The sequence below is a fragment of the Mustela putorius genome, unplaced genomic scaffold, assembly GCF_011764305.1.
Source record: "Mustela putorius furo isolate JIRA1106 unplaced genomic scaffold, ASM1176430v1.1 tig00537227_pilon_pilon_pilon, whole genome shotgun sequence".
Lineage (NCBI taxonomy): Eukaryota > Metazoa > Chordata > Mammalia > Carnivora > Mustelidae > Mustela > Mustela putorius.
Genome location: NW_025422368.1, coordinates 15,764,834 through 15,782,684, shown reverse-complemented (window position 1 = coordinate 15,782,684; position 17,851 = coordinate 15,764,834). Strand labels below are relative to the sequence as shown.

Here is a 17,851-nt window from a genome sequence, read left to right as displayed (position 1 = left end):
TGTCAACACAAGGAACATGTATCTTATTGACCTTGAACTTCTTTTTCTCTTCCTTCACCCTTCCCTCACTATATTAAACACATATTTTATATATATATATATATATAAATTTAGAGACACAAAGTACAAAAGATGATTAGATGATATAATGCTAAGAAATCACTGTGCCATTTTAACAACAAAAAAGGATGGTAGGTAGTATTTCTGTACTATGTTGTATTTCTTGTAATGTATCCTTAATATATATAAGGTGCTTTCATATACACTATATTTTCAGATTTAATGTTATGGTGCTTAATTAGCAGACCTGGGAGAATTTTTTCAAGTATTCTAGGGACTGATTCACATGTCGTTCTTTTCTTCCCCTTGCAAATATGGAAAGTAAAACATAAGGGTCAAGTGATTTGGTAAGACAAACTACAAATTCATAGCAAATCCCAAACTCAACTCTGCTTAATGGCACTCTAACTGTAAGTAGGTTCTGGGCATTTTACACAGGAGAACACTGAGACTGAGGTGGCCAGACCTGCCCATAGGTGCATAGACAATGGAGGAAGAAGAAGGGCATCAATTTAAATGCATTTTAACTACTTAAATTCTAGTATCTTTGCTTAATCATCTTCACAACACTGTTAACTATACTTTCCTTTTGTTATCTCACTGATCACCCCCTACCCCACAGAAATCCCAGTTTCCATCATTTGCGGGCAAGTAGTATCAGGCAGACTCCTGTCCATAGTATCCTAGAAATACATGTATAGAAAGCCATAGTAACTGTCCTTAAAGAAAATACTCTAGAGATTCAAGTTACATACTCAGATTTTAAATAACTGTTCTCCAAATGAAAACTATAGCCAATGTCACAGTATTAAGTTTTAGTATCTTCAGGAACTTCTGTTCTTAAAATCATGATGCAGAAATTGTAAATAAAGACCCTTAGAGATTTAACCCAGGGAAAACTTCTTTTTTCCCCCCCTAAAAAATAACAGTTCCCAGGGATCTGCTGGACCACATTAAATAAACAATATCGACTTCAGATTCAGAGAGCTATCACTACTTCCAGTGTGGAGTGTCACAGCTATCATCTCATTTCTTGATGACAGTAAAATCACTGAACATGAGTCAATGGCTGTATCAGCAAATCACGACTAAAAATAGCCATCTTTTAAAAATACTGAGTATCACTCTATGTCATCATATTCCTAGCTGGAGTGGTAGCTGGTCCTTGACTCAAATGTGAGCCTCCTGAGCTAACAAAAGATGGGAGCTTATATAAATCCTGAATTAATTCAATTAGAACTATAAAAACAAGTATACTAGGCAAAAGGACTTCAGTTAGGTGACTAGAAGTACTCCTAGAAAATCACACTTCATCTTCAAAATTTTGCAAGAACTTAACTGATTGGTACAACTGATAATTCCTAGTATTAAAGCCCCCTCCCAAATAATACTGACATTAGGTTCTATTTTAATAATTTCTATTCCTTAAAAAGACTGTTAAAATAACTGATATCCTTTTTGGACTACAAATGTAGTCTCTATATCTAAAGTAACTAAGTATCTACAATGATATTTTATAGATTAGAAAATTATATAATAGTCTTAATTATTTTTTTGCCAAAATTACTCAAGAATCAATCATTTAAGAATAGTTTCAGAAATATCTTTTTAAAAGGTTGTAAATAGGGACGCCTGGGTGGCTCAGTTGGTTAAGCAGCTGCCTTCAGCTCAGGTCATGATCCCAGGGTCCTGGGATCGAGTCCCATATCGGGCTCCTTGCTTGGCAGGGAGCCTGCTTCTCCCTCTGCCTCTGCCTGCCACTCTGTCTGCCTGTGCTCACTCTCACTCGCCTCTCTCTGACAAATAAATAAATAAAATCTTAAAAAAAAAAAAAAAAGGTTGTAAATACTTTTCAAATCAAAGAAATATTTACTTACCCTACAACAGTTTAACTCCTCTGCTGTAAGTATGATCGTACCACATTTCCTCCCTGGAATTCCTCTATAATAAAAATATATTAATATATATTAATAATTTATATGAATATTTATAATATAAACTAGTATTATACATTTCATTTTTATGGAACCAAATAAAGAGCATACTGCTATTTGGTGGGTTCTTTCCTAACAAAATATATTCCTAGTTTCAACCTTGAGTTTATCCTATGGACCCACATTTCCTAATAAAGTTAAACTTTGATAATTTTCAACATGTCAGGCCTCTGTCCAAGAACTGTCAAGAGCTTCATATTGTTTAACATATGTAATGTGTATAATATTATATAATATCTATAATATAATAAAATTTTCTCCATGGGTTCTAAAATTTCCATTATGCGATTAAAACCTATTCCTAATCTTGGTTTCCAACAGTTCTTTCTCCTTTCATCAACATGGTTACTTATTTGTGCTTATTTCTTTTTTGTGGCCATTCCCATTCACTGATATACCTCAGCACACTAACTGTTCCCTATCTCACCTCAAACCTTCCATATCTCCAGATAACATTCCATTTGTTCCAAGAAACTTCATCCTGGTCAACCTCATGTAAAGTTCAGACTTCACTGCATTCTTATGACACTAAGCATGTAATTACCCCTAACTTGTTATAATCACATATTTTTTTCCCTTTCTTTTTTCAAGTTGATTATAACCTCTGTAAAGGTAAAATTCACAACATAGACCTCTTGTGAGCCAACAGAGTTAAATATCTACACACAGCAGGTGCTGCAAATATAATGAAAATATATAATACATAAGAAAAAATTGAAGAAAGTAAAACTCCCACACATTCTTCTTTTTACATGTGTTTGGTGTACTTATGCTCATAGAGTATCCAACTGACACCAAGGGCGAAGTCCACCAGGAAAATACAAAGTTTATGTATATGGTTCCCAGCTTTACATGAAGGACTACAGAGACAAGTCCATGAGAATCTTCCAAAGAAAATCCCAATGTTCTCACAGTACACGTCATGCTTCTTTTTTCCTGTTTTAAGTCCCAATTCACAGATCCTTCAGTTCATCCTGAGAGCTACAAATTGTGGAATTAAGAGCCCAACAAGTGCGTTTGTCCTCAAAAATATAACTCATTTCTGACAATCTATGTCAGTGTGCATGCATCAAAACATAACCCCTATTCTCCATGGGTAAAGGGACTGGACTCTTTAGCTATCATGACTGGGAAGAAGGTAAAAGAATGAAAAATTAAAATATCTGAGCTATAAATGTATCAATGTAAAATTATAATTATTGTAAAACTCCACAATCCTTTCTTTCTTTCTATTATAATATTTTCTTCTGAAGAGCACCATTGGGACTTGAGATAAAAATGTCATCTCATAGCTTATGCAGGAAACTTCCTAAAACAAAGTTTTGTTTTCTATGTATTTTTGCTCCCTGCTAGGGTAACCGTACATGTCAGGATCTTCTATTTTCTCTAGGTCTTTACAACTAAAAGGCCAAGTAATTTATCCTTGCATGTTTTCCTTTGGAATATTATATATACCATTTTTGGCATCCTTGCAGCAATCTTAATCACTCTAATCTACCTATACCTTTTATTTTCTTCTTTCTATTTGACAATCTCAAGATTTACATTTTTAATCTTATGACAAACTAAACACCCTGAATAAACATGTACTTTCAGTACTTTAAAATGCTGAATAAAATTTGCCAAAATGTCTTAATAAATGTTCTAATTACTGGGCAACAAAGTAAGGACCAATCTAAAGCTTAAAATGGAAAATCAGAAAGACAAGAAGGGGTAACCCTGCAGAATTTGATTTTGGGATTTTTTTTAAGGCCACCTTAGGACATAAAAATGAGAGACCAATAAAAGGAGGGGAGGGAGAGACTCACAAGGTAGAGAATTCAATAAATGACTAATACACAACATGACGGTTGCGTCACAATGACTACATTACTTGATTATAGCATGAATTCGAAATAAACATTCACTTTGGTGAGACATACAAGTCATCCATGTGCTATTTACAATAAACATCAAAATTTAAGGACTTAGAAAGTTCAAAAGAAAAGAATGCAAAGATACATGAAGGGGGAAAAAACTAAACCCACTGCAAACCAGTGGACTTACAATAATAGCAAACATACAGATTTTAAATTTTAAAAGACTGCTAGAAATTTTAAAAGACTGTTTATGTAATTAAGAAAAAGTTTCAATTAATTAGGAAGATATAATCTCAGGACTCTATGCATTTGACATTATAGCTCTAAAACATAAAAAACTCACAATACTACAAAAGGATATGTGTAGCATATACTGACCATTTTAACCTGGCTAACACTACCCTGGCCAGTTAGTACAGTTAACACCACTACCTATGAGTCATGCTGATTTCATGTACCATTGATATAATGTAATGAGGATACTTCACCTTTGTGGCCTTTCCCTCCAAACCTACAACTCCAATCTAATCATGACAAAAACATTAGAAAAACAATCCCAAACTAAGGGGCATTCTACAAAATATCTGCTAATACTTCCCAAAACTGTTAACGTCATCCCAAACATGGAAAGACTAAGAAATTTGGCACAAAATAAAAGATACTGAGAGACAAGATGACTAAATGCAATGTGGTATCCTGAATAGAAATGTGTAAGAAGAAAGGGTACACTAATGGGGAAATTAAAAAAAAAAAAAAGTCTAAAATTCAAATACAGTCTGGAGTTAGTTAACTGTAATATATCAATTTTGGTTTACTAGTCGTGACAAATGTACATTGGGAATGTAAGACATTAATGTTAGGAGAAACTGGGTAAGGAATATGTAAGAGCTCCCTGTAATACCTCTGTAACTTTTCTTTAAATCTAAAGCTATTCTAAAGTAAAAAGATTATTAAAAACAATGTGAGGAAAGAAAAGACAGGCTACAGAACTGTTTCAGGTTAAAAGACACTAAAATCAGGACAACTAAGTTCAATGTATGATTCTTGACTAAATTTTAGACTGGGGTAAAACAGCTACAATGGATATTACTGGGACAATTGTTGAAATTTTAATATGGAGTATGGATTAGATAACATCGGGGTATCATCGTGAAGTTTCCCGATTTTGATCATCAACTCCTTGGTAAGAAATACACACTCAAGAAATTAGAGGAAAGGGGACACAGTGTCTCCAACTTCTCTCAGAACTCGTGTATGTGAGAGGGGAATGAGAGGGGAAAAAAGTGGGGGAGAAAATGATAAAGCACTTGGGACAAAGTCAATATCCATTGAAAGTAAAAATTCTGGGTTAAAGGGTATCTGGGAGTTTCTGGTACTATTCTAGTCAATTTTCTATATAACTGAAATAATCCCAAAAAAGAAAGTTACCCAAAAAAGCCAATTTTGAAAATAGTTTCACAGACTCATATTATTCTTTTTTTTTTTTTTAAGATTTATTTATTTGACAGAGAGAAATCACAAGCAGACAGAGAGGCAGCCAGAGAGAGAGAGAGAGAGGGAAGCAGGCTCCCTGCTGAGCAGAGAGCCCGATGCAGGACTCGATCCCAGGACCCCGAGATCATGACCTGAGCTGAAGGCAGCGGCTTAATCCACTGAGCCACCCAGGCGCCCCGACTCATATTCTTCTATTATATTTTGCAACCCATAATAAGAATAGAACTCATCACCAAGAAGCTGAAGATACATCTCAAGAGAATTATTAAAGATGAATAATTATTTCTAAAACTGACACATAAAGAATAAATGGCCTCTGGAGAGACTAGGTGGTTTAATTTTATTTGATTTGATTTTGTGTTTTGTTGATGCAGTCAGGGTTTTGTTTGTTTTTTAATTGTTTTTTCCCTAACTGTAACATTTTCCCATTATCTCTTAATACTTCTCCATTACCTCTAGCACTGCCTCATACCTTTACACTTTTGCTTGGATTTCTCATTTCTAACTGGCCTCAATCTAGTATTCCTTTAATTTATACCCTGTATCGATGCAAGACTGATTTGATCATGAAATCTAATCATGCAGCCTTCCATCTTCCAGATCCTATGATAATTTCAAACTGATTAAGACATAATATCCTTTATAAAATACAGCCACAGTAAAATCTCTAATTTCATCTTTTCTGCCATTTTTCAACAGAGCCATGCTTTTTCTTCCTTGAATCCAAAACAGATGTCTCATTTCTCCCTGACTTAACCTGGAATACTCACCCTACCAACCCCTCAAGGCCACTTTTTTATCTCAGCAATTTCTATTCATTCTCCAAATCTTTCTTAAATTTAGGGAACTTTTACTAAAATTGACCATGTACTATGTCATAGAATATTTACTAAAGTATTTCACATTTATTGACCAAAAAAAAAATAAAGTTAGAAATTAATGATGGGGGCACCTGGGTGACTCAGTGGGTTAAGCCTCTGCCTTCGGTTCAGGTCATGATGTCAGGGTCCTGGGATCAAGTCCCGCATTGGTCTCTCTGCTCAGCAGGGAGCCTGCTTCCTCCTCTCTCTCTTTCTCTCTCTCTATTTGTGATCTCTCTGTGTCAAATAAATAAATAAAATATTTAAAAAAAAAGAAATTAATGATGAAAGGTAATTTTTTAAAAAGATTTTATTTATTTATTTGAGAGAGAAAACACATGAGCAGGGAGAAAGGCAGAGAAAGAGGTAGAAGCAGACTCCCACTGAGCAGAGAGCCTGATGCCGGGCTCTGTCCCAGGACTCTGATATCATGATCTGAGCCAAAGGCAGACGCTTAACCAACTGATCCACCCGGGTACCCTGACAATATGTAATTTTTAAGACATTTCTGAAAACTCACTATTAAAAGAAGGAATAGCAGGCAAAAAAGAATACTTAGAATTGCACAATAAAAAAACAAACCTGTGGTATTCTACTAGTTTAGTATTCTGCATGCAAAAAATAAATAAATAAAAATCATATTAAACAAAAATCCAGCAGTGTGTTAATAAAATATAATGCAACAGCAATTATATTATATATTATATATATATAATATATATATATTATATATCCTAATAGTAGGACACTTGAACACTCCACTTCTGATAATGGATAGAACAACTAGGCCAACAATCAATAAAGAAATAGAGGACCTGAACAACATTACAGACCAATTGGACCTAATGTACCTAAAGGGCACACTCCATCCAATTAACAACAGAACAGACTTCTTCTCAAGTGCACATGGAACATTCTCCAGGAGACACTAAGTATTAGGTCACAAAACAAGCCTTAACAAATTCAAGCAGCTTGAAATTATACAACATAGATTTTCTAATGACAATGGAATGAAATTAAAAAAACAGTGGAAGGAAAATTGGAAAATAAACTAATATACAGAAATTAAACAACATATCCTTAAACAACTAATGGGTCAAAAAAAAAAAAAATGTCTCGAGGGGCGCCTGGGTGGCTCAGTGGAGTAAGCCGCTGCTTTCGGTTCAGGTCATGATCTCAGTGTCCTGGGATCGAGCCCCGCATCGGGCTCTTTGCTCAGCGGGAGCCTGCTTCTCTCTCTCTCTCTCTCAATCTGCCTGACTCTCCGCCTACTTGTGATCTCTCTGTCAAATAAATAAATAAAAATCTTTAAAAAAATAAATAAATAAAATTTTTTAAAAAGTCTCTAAAGAAATTAGAAAATACCCTGAAATAATGAAAATGAAAATACAACAAACTATAATATATGGGACAGAATGAAGGCAGTGCCAAGAGGGAGTTTATAATTGTAAATGCAGGGGCGCCTGGGTGGCTCAGTGGGTTGAGCCGCTGCCTTTGGCTCGGGTCATGGTCATGGGGTCCTGGGATCGAGTCCCACATCAGGCTCTCTGCTCGGCGGGGAGCCTGCTTCCTCCTCTCTCTCTGCCTGCCTCTCTGCCTACTTGTGATCTCTGTCTGTCAAATGGATTAATAAAATCTTTAAAAATAATAATAATAATAATTGTAAATGTATAGATTAAAAAAAAAGTGAACAACATGACTTTAATCCTCAAGAACTAGAAAAACAAGAACAGAGTAAACTCCAAGGTACCAGAAGTAAGGAACTATAAAGATTAGATCAGAGATAAAGAAAATGGAGAATAGAAAAAAGACATACACACAAAAACAGCTGCTTTTTTTTTTGTAGTTCAATAACTCCCATCAGCTGCATCTGTTATTTCCTGTTCTGAATTTTGCTTTGTTTTTACATTTTTACTTCTATTTTTGCCTTTTTTTTTTTTTGCTTCTGTTGTTAAAGGCACATGTGGTTACAATGACCCTACTTAGATAATTCATGATAATCTTCATATCTTAAGGTCAGCTGATTAGTAATTTTAACTACATCTGCAAAATTCCTCTTGCCACATAAGTAACATGACCACAGGTGTGACACTAGACAGCAAGGTCATGGGGCCAAAATTCTCCCTTCCATACTGTAGCTACCTTATGACCCCAGAATTTCATTCCTAGGCATAGAGTAAGAAGACAAAAAATAACTTTTATATGCAAATAATTTTATATTTTATATACTATTAGGAGTCATAATTTTTATTGTAGCACTGCTTATATTAAAAAAAAAAACAAACTAGAAGCTACAAAAAAGTCCAGTGACTTAATACTAGGTAAATCTGTTTGTAATTCACAAAACTGATACAGTAATGAAATAAATGAGTCAAGGACAGCATCATACATTCACAAATTACACAATACATAGATGGTTATCACAAACAATTTCAAGCAAAAAATCAAGTCCTAGGAAAATATACACAGTATAATTTCAGTTATAATAGTTGAAAACCTGAAAAATGAAACTTCACATTTAATGACATTATGAAGGAGTTCCTATCAGGCTTAATATTTTTTCTGAAAATTAATCTGCTTGTGCTGAGCTGAAAGTAATAAGTCATATCACTAAAGAGATATGTCTTTAGTAATTTAAAATGCTTCCTGCCTTAAGAGATCTCCTTCATCAGCCTTTCTCAATGTTTAAAATTTTTAGGATCTCTTATTCATTTTTAGACTGCTTACCTGGTGAACATTTCATTTTTCAAAGCCCAACTCAAATGCTGCTTCTCTGACTCCCATAACTAGAGTTGATTTCTCCTGTCTCTGCCTTTAGATACTCCTTCTGGGATACAATAAGACCTAGACAAAGGCACTAAATCTGAAGAGTAACACAAAGCTGAGTTTACATCCCAGGTATATCAGTTAATGACTGCGACCTTGAGCAAGTTATTCAATCTTTTTGAAACTCAGTCTCCTTATCTGAGAAATCAATGTAATAAAGCAATTAATATATGTGTCTAAACATAGCACAGAGCAAGTATTCAATGCATTATAGTTATGACTATGTGCTTACAGGTATTACGCACAAAAGCAGAGAGTCTCCGAAGGGGAAGGATTATGCATGGCCATCTTTCCAGGTCTGTATCTAAAGACATGTGATACTGACATTCTCTAAGCATTTGCTGAACTGCATTTCATTTGATTTAAGAGAGTTATTTCAGAAGCCCCCAGCTAAATAATATAACTGAATGTGGTTGTACAACAGACTAACAAATTAAACCAGTGGCATGCCTTCTCTTCAAACTTAGTACTGATTTGGTATTTATTCTAGCTCTTTGGTAAGTGGGGGGGAGATAACAGGATGCATCACGTTCACTGAAGGGAGAGCAGGGAAAGGGAAGGAGGTGATAAAATATGAAAAAATTGTCCATGATACAAGTGTTGGGCAGCTGAAAGGGCAGAATGGAAACTCTAAGTGTTTCACCTGTGAGGGTAATGGAATTAGGAGATAATCCTCAGTACAAATATGCCAGCTTCACAAATGGGCTATTTTGATGTTGGGTTTTATTTCCATGTATGGAGTAGTCTTTTTTTTTTTTTTTTTACGATTTTATTTATTTATTTGACACAGAGAGAGAGAGAGAGAGCACAAGCAGAGGGAGCGGCAGGCAGAGGGAGAAGGCGGCTCCATTCTGCACAAGGAGCCTGATGTGGAACTCGACCCCCGGACTCTGGGATCATGACCTGACCCAAAGGCGGACGCTTAATGGAATGAACCACCCAGGCATCCCCGTATAGACTAATCTTAACTGCGATAATAAATCCCCAAATTCAAAGGGGCTGGAGAAAGGACACAGGCTCTAATAAGAACTAGTTCCTGGGGGAAGGTGTGTAGGAAGTGTCCATAACCCCACCAGGGTAGTTCCTGGTGGGGTTATGGACACTGGGGATGGTATGTGCTATGGTGAGCGCCGTGAAGTGTGTAAACCTGGCGATTCACAGGCCTGTACCCCTGGGGCTAATAATACATTATGTGTTTATAAAAAAAAAATTAAAAAAAAAACTTGTTCCTAACTGGATAAAGGGTAAATCAACACCTCTTTCCATGTTAAGCCAATATATTTCAATTGGAGCAAGAGCAACTCAAAACAAACTGAATTAACTCTTTTAAAAATTAAATTAAAAAAATTAATATAATACTTGAAGTTACCCAGTGGCACAATGAGGTATTTATGTGATATTACACTAAAATTTGGTAACACTTAAGTTATTCATCTATGAGAGTTTTGTTCACACCTGAATTGTGAGGAAGAAATGACTCAGAGCTTGGCGGGGAGGAAATTATACAAATAACTGACTGCCACTTGCCCCTGTAGTGAAATGCAAAAGATATATGATGCAGAAATAAACATGTAAAAATTCATTTGTTATTCATCAACATTAATGGTTTTAATATAGGAAGTCAACCTAACATGAAACTGTTTTCTTCTTTATTACTAGATGAGTAATTCCTTAATCCCAAAATGAATTATTCATATGATCATATTTCTTAATCTTATGGTACTAATATATGAAAATGTTAGTCAAATTGGCCTCTTGACTATGAAATACTAATGAAAATAAAATTTTGCATTTCATATTATTTATAGGTCCAAAGAGCAAGATAACTATAGATAGATCATTTATTTAGCTCTGCAAAACAGAATTGCAAACAGAATCGCATTATAAACAGAGTATCATTGATTTGCTTACTTATGCAACAAATATTTGTAGTTACCTACTTACATGCAAGCCATGGCAACTAGGACTCTCTAGGGTTTTGCAATATTATCATTGTAAAAAGATGTGTTAAGGGACACCTGGGTGGCTCAGTTGGTTGGACGACTGCCTTCGGCTCAGGTCATGATCCCAGAGTCCTGGGATCGAGTCCCGCATCGGGCTCCCAGCTCCATGGGGAGTCTGCGTCTCCCTCTGACCTTCTCCTCACACATGCTCTCTCTCACTGTCTCTCTCTCAAATAAATAAATAAAATATTTTTAAAAAAAGGATGTATTAAGTACTTATCCTTTTACAGACATTGTGCTATGCAGTCAAGACACAGATACAGCTGAAGTAGATATAGTCCCTAGCCTAGAGGGAGGGATTCAGTAGAAAGAAAGAGTAAAGAAGCCAGAACTGATACAGATACTGATGTAGTAACAATAAGGGGTGGTGAATATTATAAGCAGGTGGTCCAATCACAATGGGTACCAATGCAAGTCTGGCAGAGATCAGAGAGATTTCACAGAGAAGGTGACAGGAACTGTGTCCAACAAGGTGTGTACAAATTGGCAAGTGAGGCCAATTGCATAAATGCCTTCCAGACACAGGGATCAGACATAGTGAGGGAAGAATACAGTCTACTGAAGACATGCTCAGAGCATAATGTGTGTTTAGGAATATTCAAGTACATGGCTGGGTCTCAAGTGTCATTGTGGACTTGAATTTTCTCCCCCAAAGGTTATGGGAAAGAACTGAGGAAGGGGCCGAGTTTTAGACCTAACTCCCAAAAAGGTCAGGAGGAGCTACTATAGGCAGACGGGACTGAAGCACACAGTAGTTACAGAAATCAAGGCCAGTCAGGAAGCATTGTCCGATTAAGAAGGGCTGCGGCAAAATAGTGGAAGTGTAGATGGACAGCATGGCTGCTGAGAAAAGAAGGAGAGAGGGAGAAAGAATAAAAGGACGCCCACTGGCCTGCTTAGAAAACTACCTAGTGGTGCTATCACAGAGAGAGGACACAGAAGGAGGAGTTCTGGTATATTAAACGATAACCTAGCTTTGGGCGCATATTAAGCTTGAGGCTTCTTGGAGACATCTGTGTTCAACAGGCAGTTGTACATGGGCATCGAGAGCCAACAAAAGAAACATGACTGATAGAAGATGTAGGCATCAGTGGTACAGAGGTGACAGCTGAAATCAGGACCATCGAAGACATCATCCAGAGTAACATACCTGCAGGGTATTGGTCTTAAACTTTGCTGAGTCACAGACACATGTGAGACTCTAATAAAAGCCAGAGACAGTTTTAGGAGAAAAATGTTACCCAGCATTTTGTGTACAATTTGAGGTCATTCCTGGGCCTGTGAAGCAGGGTAAGAGGACTACCCAGGGAGTCACAAGGGGAAACTAGGAGAGATGGTGTCAAGAAAGCAAAGGGAGAGGAGTTTTCACAAAGCGGTCAACAGCACCAAAGAGGCCAGCTAAGATAGAAACTGCGAGTCCCTGTAGATTGGGCACAGAGGAGGTACCTGGGACCCCAAGCAAGCCAGTTAAGGAGAATCATGAAGAGTGGGTTGAAGAGGTAGTGCTAGTTGAGAAGCTGTACAAGAAGAGTCTTTGAAGATTATGTGCCGTGATGGGAAGAATGGAGACAGAGCCACAGGGCAGACAGAGGCAGAGTTGTGTGTCTGAGGGCTGGCGGGGAGGATGCAGAAGTTATGAGCATGGTCTCTAAGGAAGTCTGGGTGGAGTGCAATCCAGGGCTCAGATGGAGGCAGCTGTTCAGGTAGAAAAAAGAAACATATGCTCAATCAATAGTGCTCAAACATATGCACAATCAATAGTGTGATATACAGTTCAGTTTTTCAGTAACATATGCTCAACTAAACCAAGAGGGTTAGAAGTGAACTAAATCCCTCCCTCTTCTTCAGTGAACTAAAAGCCAAAAGATGATAAAGAGGTCCGACCTGATTTTTAAAAAGCAGTTCAGCTCCCGGGCAAAATATTTGGCTTATCTAAGCCTCATTTGTTCATCTGCAAAATGTAACTGATAATCTATCTTTTGCTAGGATGAAGAAAGATAAGTGCTATAATACATGGAAAGCTTTGGGTGCAGGCTGATAGAATGTTAACTAGCAAACACAGCAACTAACGTGATTTGTGGCATTATTTTCTCTGAGAGTAAAAAGGTAAAGTTGTGAAAGAAAAAGGCTGGGAGGGAGGAGGAGAAAGGTTACTTGACAGAGGACTTGAAGCAAGTTATTTATAGCTTTTGGAAAAACTGCTAAGGAGAAAGGGAAAATGTACCCAAAAAAGTCACAAAGCACTGGAGGTTGAAGCCAGGCTGGAGGTCAGGAGTCAGTGGTGTTACTAGACCATTTGGTTCTGTGACACTGAGGGGCTCAGACCACAGGGGTAGGGATGGGGAGAAGGCTGATGACATAAGACACCAGATGTTTCTTGTTAAACAAAGAAAAATCAAAACCATATAAATAGCTCGATAAATGAAAACTTTAACACAAATGTTCAAGTAGAAAGAAACATAATTTTAGTTTATTAGTTTTCTTTTGAAATCTAATTACATAAGGAAATTATGTCATTTCCAAAGGCAAAAACAAAAGATCCATGCAGGTAGTTTTTCAAAACTAATGATTCATTTAATTTAAATCTCATGCATTTATCTTTCAATGCAATATGCTTTGTCTCTAAAATATTTCACAAGATGTCATTTCTAAGATTTTACTATATCAATTATCACAAAACTTACTACTTTCACTGTTAAAATATGTCAAATTCCAGAAACTTTTAACATCTGAACAGTGTGCTCAAGAAATCCATCTGCTCCCCTGTAATTTGTTAACATTATAATTAAATTAAATGTGATCTCATTTTATACTCAGAATGCAAATGTTGACATTAAAAGAAAAGCAAGACAATCATTCTCATGGTAGAGAATCATGAGTACACAATCAACAGTGTGATATACAGTTCCATTTTTCAGTAATAAGAACAAAGTAAACTGTTCATAATGTCTGGAGACTAAGATTTTTTTAAAAGTAATTATTGATAAGAATGATGTGATCCTAGCACTTAAATATCATATATGTCAAAAATATTTTAAGCAACTACTTTACCTGGGCTGTGATAAACTAGATCTATCCATCTATCTACAGAAATATTAGGTTGCTTATGTTACTGAGAGCACATTTTGCATTTGTAATGTAGTCAAATACATACGTAGCAAACATTATTATAATCTCAAACTCTGTTCCAAGCCCTGACATGCAAAAATTATAATGTGCAGGAGAGACATTTAGTGTACTTAACAAAAAAGAAAAAATTATAAATGTGACTATTATTCTGCAAAATTCAGTTCAATAAACATTTACTGAATCTTACTATTTGCAAAGCACATCAACAGGTCTCCACAATGCAGAGGATATAATGGTTTCTTTCTAAGTCCTTTTACAATTGTTAAAAGAAGAAAGGATGGAGGAAAAGCATTCAGTATCTCGACTGAATTTTAGATGGGCCGTTCAGGTGCTTTGCTCCTGCATGTTGTGGAACCCACGTACGTTGTGGTAAGCAGAAGAATTAATAAGAACACGCAGGAACATCTACTGTGTATTCCTTTGATTATTTTTTAAGTGGACCTGCTTAAGAAAGGAAAATCGGGAACTTAAAAAAACAAAAATAGTATGAAAGGAAGAGGTTAAGAAACTTTAATGAAATGGTGGGCGAAGCTAACAATTCAGTTAGCTAGAAGTGGTACGTTTATACTAAAGAAATGGAACACGTCCATGAAAATAACTAAAGATCTATGTTGGAATCCAGATGTATTTGAAAATGTCAGGTAACTAAATTGTCTTCCATGTTTAGAGTCTTTCATCAGAGTTAACTCAAATCAGGAAAGGGTTAAGATTCAATCAATCTAGCTCCATAATACCTGGGAGGGTCTAATCAATACTGATATCAAAGCAGGCAGTGAGTTGCAAATATTATTGAGGTTTTTCACTTACTAGACTTTATTCTCAAAGCAGCCTGTATTGCCAAGATTCCGCATTACAAGAATCTGCCTGTATCTGAAATGGCACTATGGGCCATCAAGGCGGATTATTCAGAAAGGCTTTTTAAATACATACATACTTACATACATAGATACATAGATACATCATTAAAACCGCTAAGAATATGTTTAATCGCTCCTCCCTGAACTTTGAAGGAGAAGAAAGCAGCAGAAAAGCTCATTGTTTTTTGAAATGGAAGTACACCATCCTGCATTACCCAATGGAGGAAATGACCAGAAAAGATGAGTACATGGTGCTCTTTACCTGTCAGAACTATGAATTCAGAATGATGATTTTCTAGAAGATGAGGGGGAAAAAAAATCTCATGTACTTATTTACCTCTTTCTAATACTAGATATGGATTTATTTTTAAAATTCCTTCCAAAAGTCTTCCTATTTAGACCATGTTGGTTCTAGAAAATTTAACGGTACCCTTGGAGAAGAGTGCTGTCATCCTCGTTGACCACAAAGAGAGTGGGTGCACTCCCCCTAGAATGAGACCGGCTAGCACAGGAAAGCCATACTTCTCCTCACTTCCAGGGCTACCATTTTCCTTTTAGTAATCACAGGGAACAGAAGAGGTAAGAGCACACCCTACAGAAGCCTAGTGTAGTCCAAAGAGGCGAAGTCTTCATGACTCAAGGTGAAAGCAAGAAACAGAAACTTTTCTGGAGACGACCCTATATACTTTAGCAAGAAAGTTTTACCTTGAACTGTGCTTGCATAAGACGTGTGGCTAAAAGATAGTGCAGAGGAACTGCATCCTTGAAATGACCTAGGTCAAGATGGACCTCTTGAAAGCTCTTCTTATCCTCCAGAGATGTTCTTGACTTTTAAGTAAATACTTTTTTAAATGAAATAAAATTTAAAAATTAAATTTCATTCAAAGCCATATACAAATCTATTCATTTGGGAAGGCAATATAATGTTTGTCTCCTTGTCTCAGTTTCATTCTCTGATGAATGGAGATTATTTCAATAACTATCTGCCTCATAATGGTGCTATAAAGATTAAAGAAATCATTAGGTATAAAGCAGGTATTCTAGTGACTGACACATTATAAGAATTCAGTCAAGTTAGCCACTGGAATCATTTTTTAAAAGTTCACTGCTCCCTTTCAATTGTTTTGAAGACGAACTAACTGAGGGCACATCCAGGAGCAGAGACAATCCCCAAATGTTTGTTCCAAATGTTCATCTCATCGGGGGTCAGAGCTCTACCAAGCCGCTTATTCCAAGGTTGGCCCATAGATCTTTCTTCACCTACTAGTTTGCTTAACTATAGAACTAATATTCCTAGCCTGCATCTTGACTCCCAGAATCAGCAAATTATGCTATACCTAAGAAAGAAGAAAGGAACAATGAATTTCACTGTGGAGGAACCTATAATTTCTCTGAAAGATTTCATCCAATATAATTTCTAAACATTGTCTATATAAAGGGAAACCCTTTAGAAACTTATGTGATATTAAAACTATGTGAAACTAGGAATGTTGATTCAACAAAGGTAGGTATTATTTAATTTAGATACCATCCTGCAAAATAACACAGACCGTATCTCATCACTTCCTTCCTTCAGTTCAGATTTTCCATCAGTTTTCAATCCAACTCAATGAGGTTAGACAAACCTAAATAAAAATACTGTTGCAAATTTTTATACTTAGCAATACAAGGATAGAATGACTCATCTCTTCTGAAAACACCGCTCACTTATGGAAAACCCAGAAATGGATGATCTTCTCCTTGTCAGAAAATGATAAACCTATCCATTCAGTTAGTTGTGCAAGAAATCTGAAGGTCTTCCTTGAAATCTTTTTCATCAAGACAATTCGCTTATCACTGATCCCTGTGAAATGAATCTTAAAAACATATTTTAATCAGGTTACTCCTCCTCATCTTCTTAGTCCAAATTCCAGTCTTCTCTGAACTACATTATTTCAACAGTAATTAACTTACTAATCTTTCTGTTAACTACCCACAACCATTCTGCACACAGAAGCGAAAGAACCTCTCTGAACAAAAAGCGTGACTTTTCCCACTGCATTTATGCTAAAATTCCAAAACTAACATGACCTATACATTCTGGTCTAAGTCAGTACTCTAATTTCCAAAGAGCTTATATCAATATGCAATTCTATTTATTTATGTGATTATTCATTTAATGAAAAGATTATTAATTCCATGAGGACAGAACAATTCTGTGTTTTCGTAATTGTATGCTTAGTCTTTAATCTTTTCTGCTCCATTATGGAGTCTCAGTAAAGATTTGTGGACTAAATGAATTAAAAGAAGAAAGAAAAAAGAATCCCTAAGACCTCTACTACACAGAAGTTGTGTCTAATAGAAAAATAAGCAAATCCAGTCGATAAATGTACTCTACAGAAAAAGCACTGACATAAAATCAGAACGACAGATCAACCATTCTGGGGCTTATCTCTGGTGATGATATTAAGGACTATTTTGAGAAAAAATGTATTTATCTTATCCATATCTCTCCTGACTGGCCATATCCTTTGCAAGCCTATTTATCCAGATTAGTCTTTACCTATATAAAGGTATGTTTACATGTCTTTACCTATAACACTGGAATTTTTGAGTAGAGCAGAGAATTATGAGAACTTGTAGCTATATACAGTCTGCTGTTTTGGGTTAAACAATTACATCTCTGCAGATTTTTCCAGAGCATGAGCTCAGATCCACAAATGAATGTAAGAAAGTGGACCTTTCTGTTATACAGTTTCTGTTATACAGAAGACTCATAATCTTGTACAA

The 17,851-nt window shown here is 36.0% G+C and overlaps 1 protein-coding gene across 2 annotated transcripts in view; it reads right to left on the bottom strand.

The window, feature by feature from the left end:
• CPNE8 (copine 8) overlaps positions 1-17,851 on the bottom strand; it is a 217,545-nt gene that overhangs the window by 113,862 nt on the left and 85,832 nt on the right. For both annotated transcript variants that reach the window (XM_004771828.3, XM_004771829.3), the window contains exon 7: positions 1,938-2,001. In XM_004771828.3, coding sequence (XP_004771885.1) covers positions 1,938-2,001 — 64 coding nt within the window. The remainder of the gene's footprint in view (positions 1-1,937; positions 2,002-17,851) is intronic.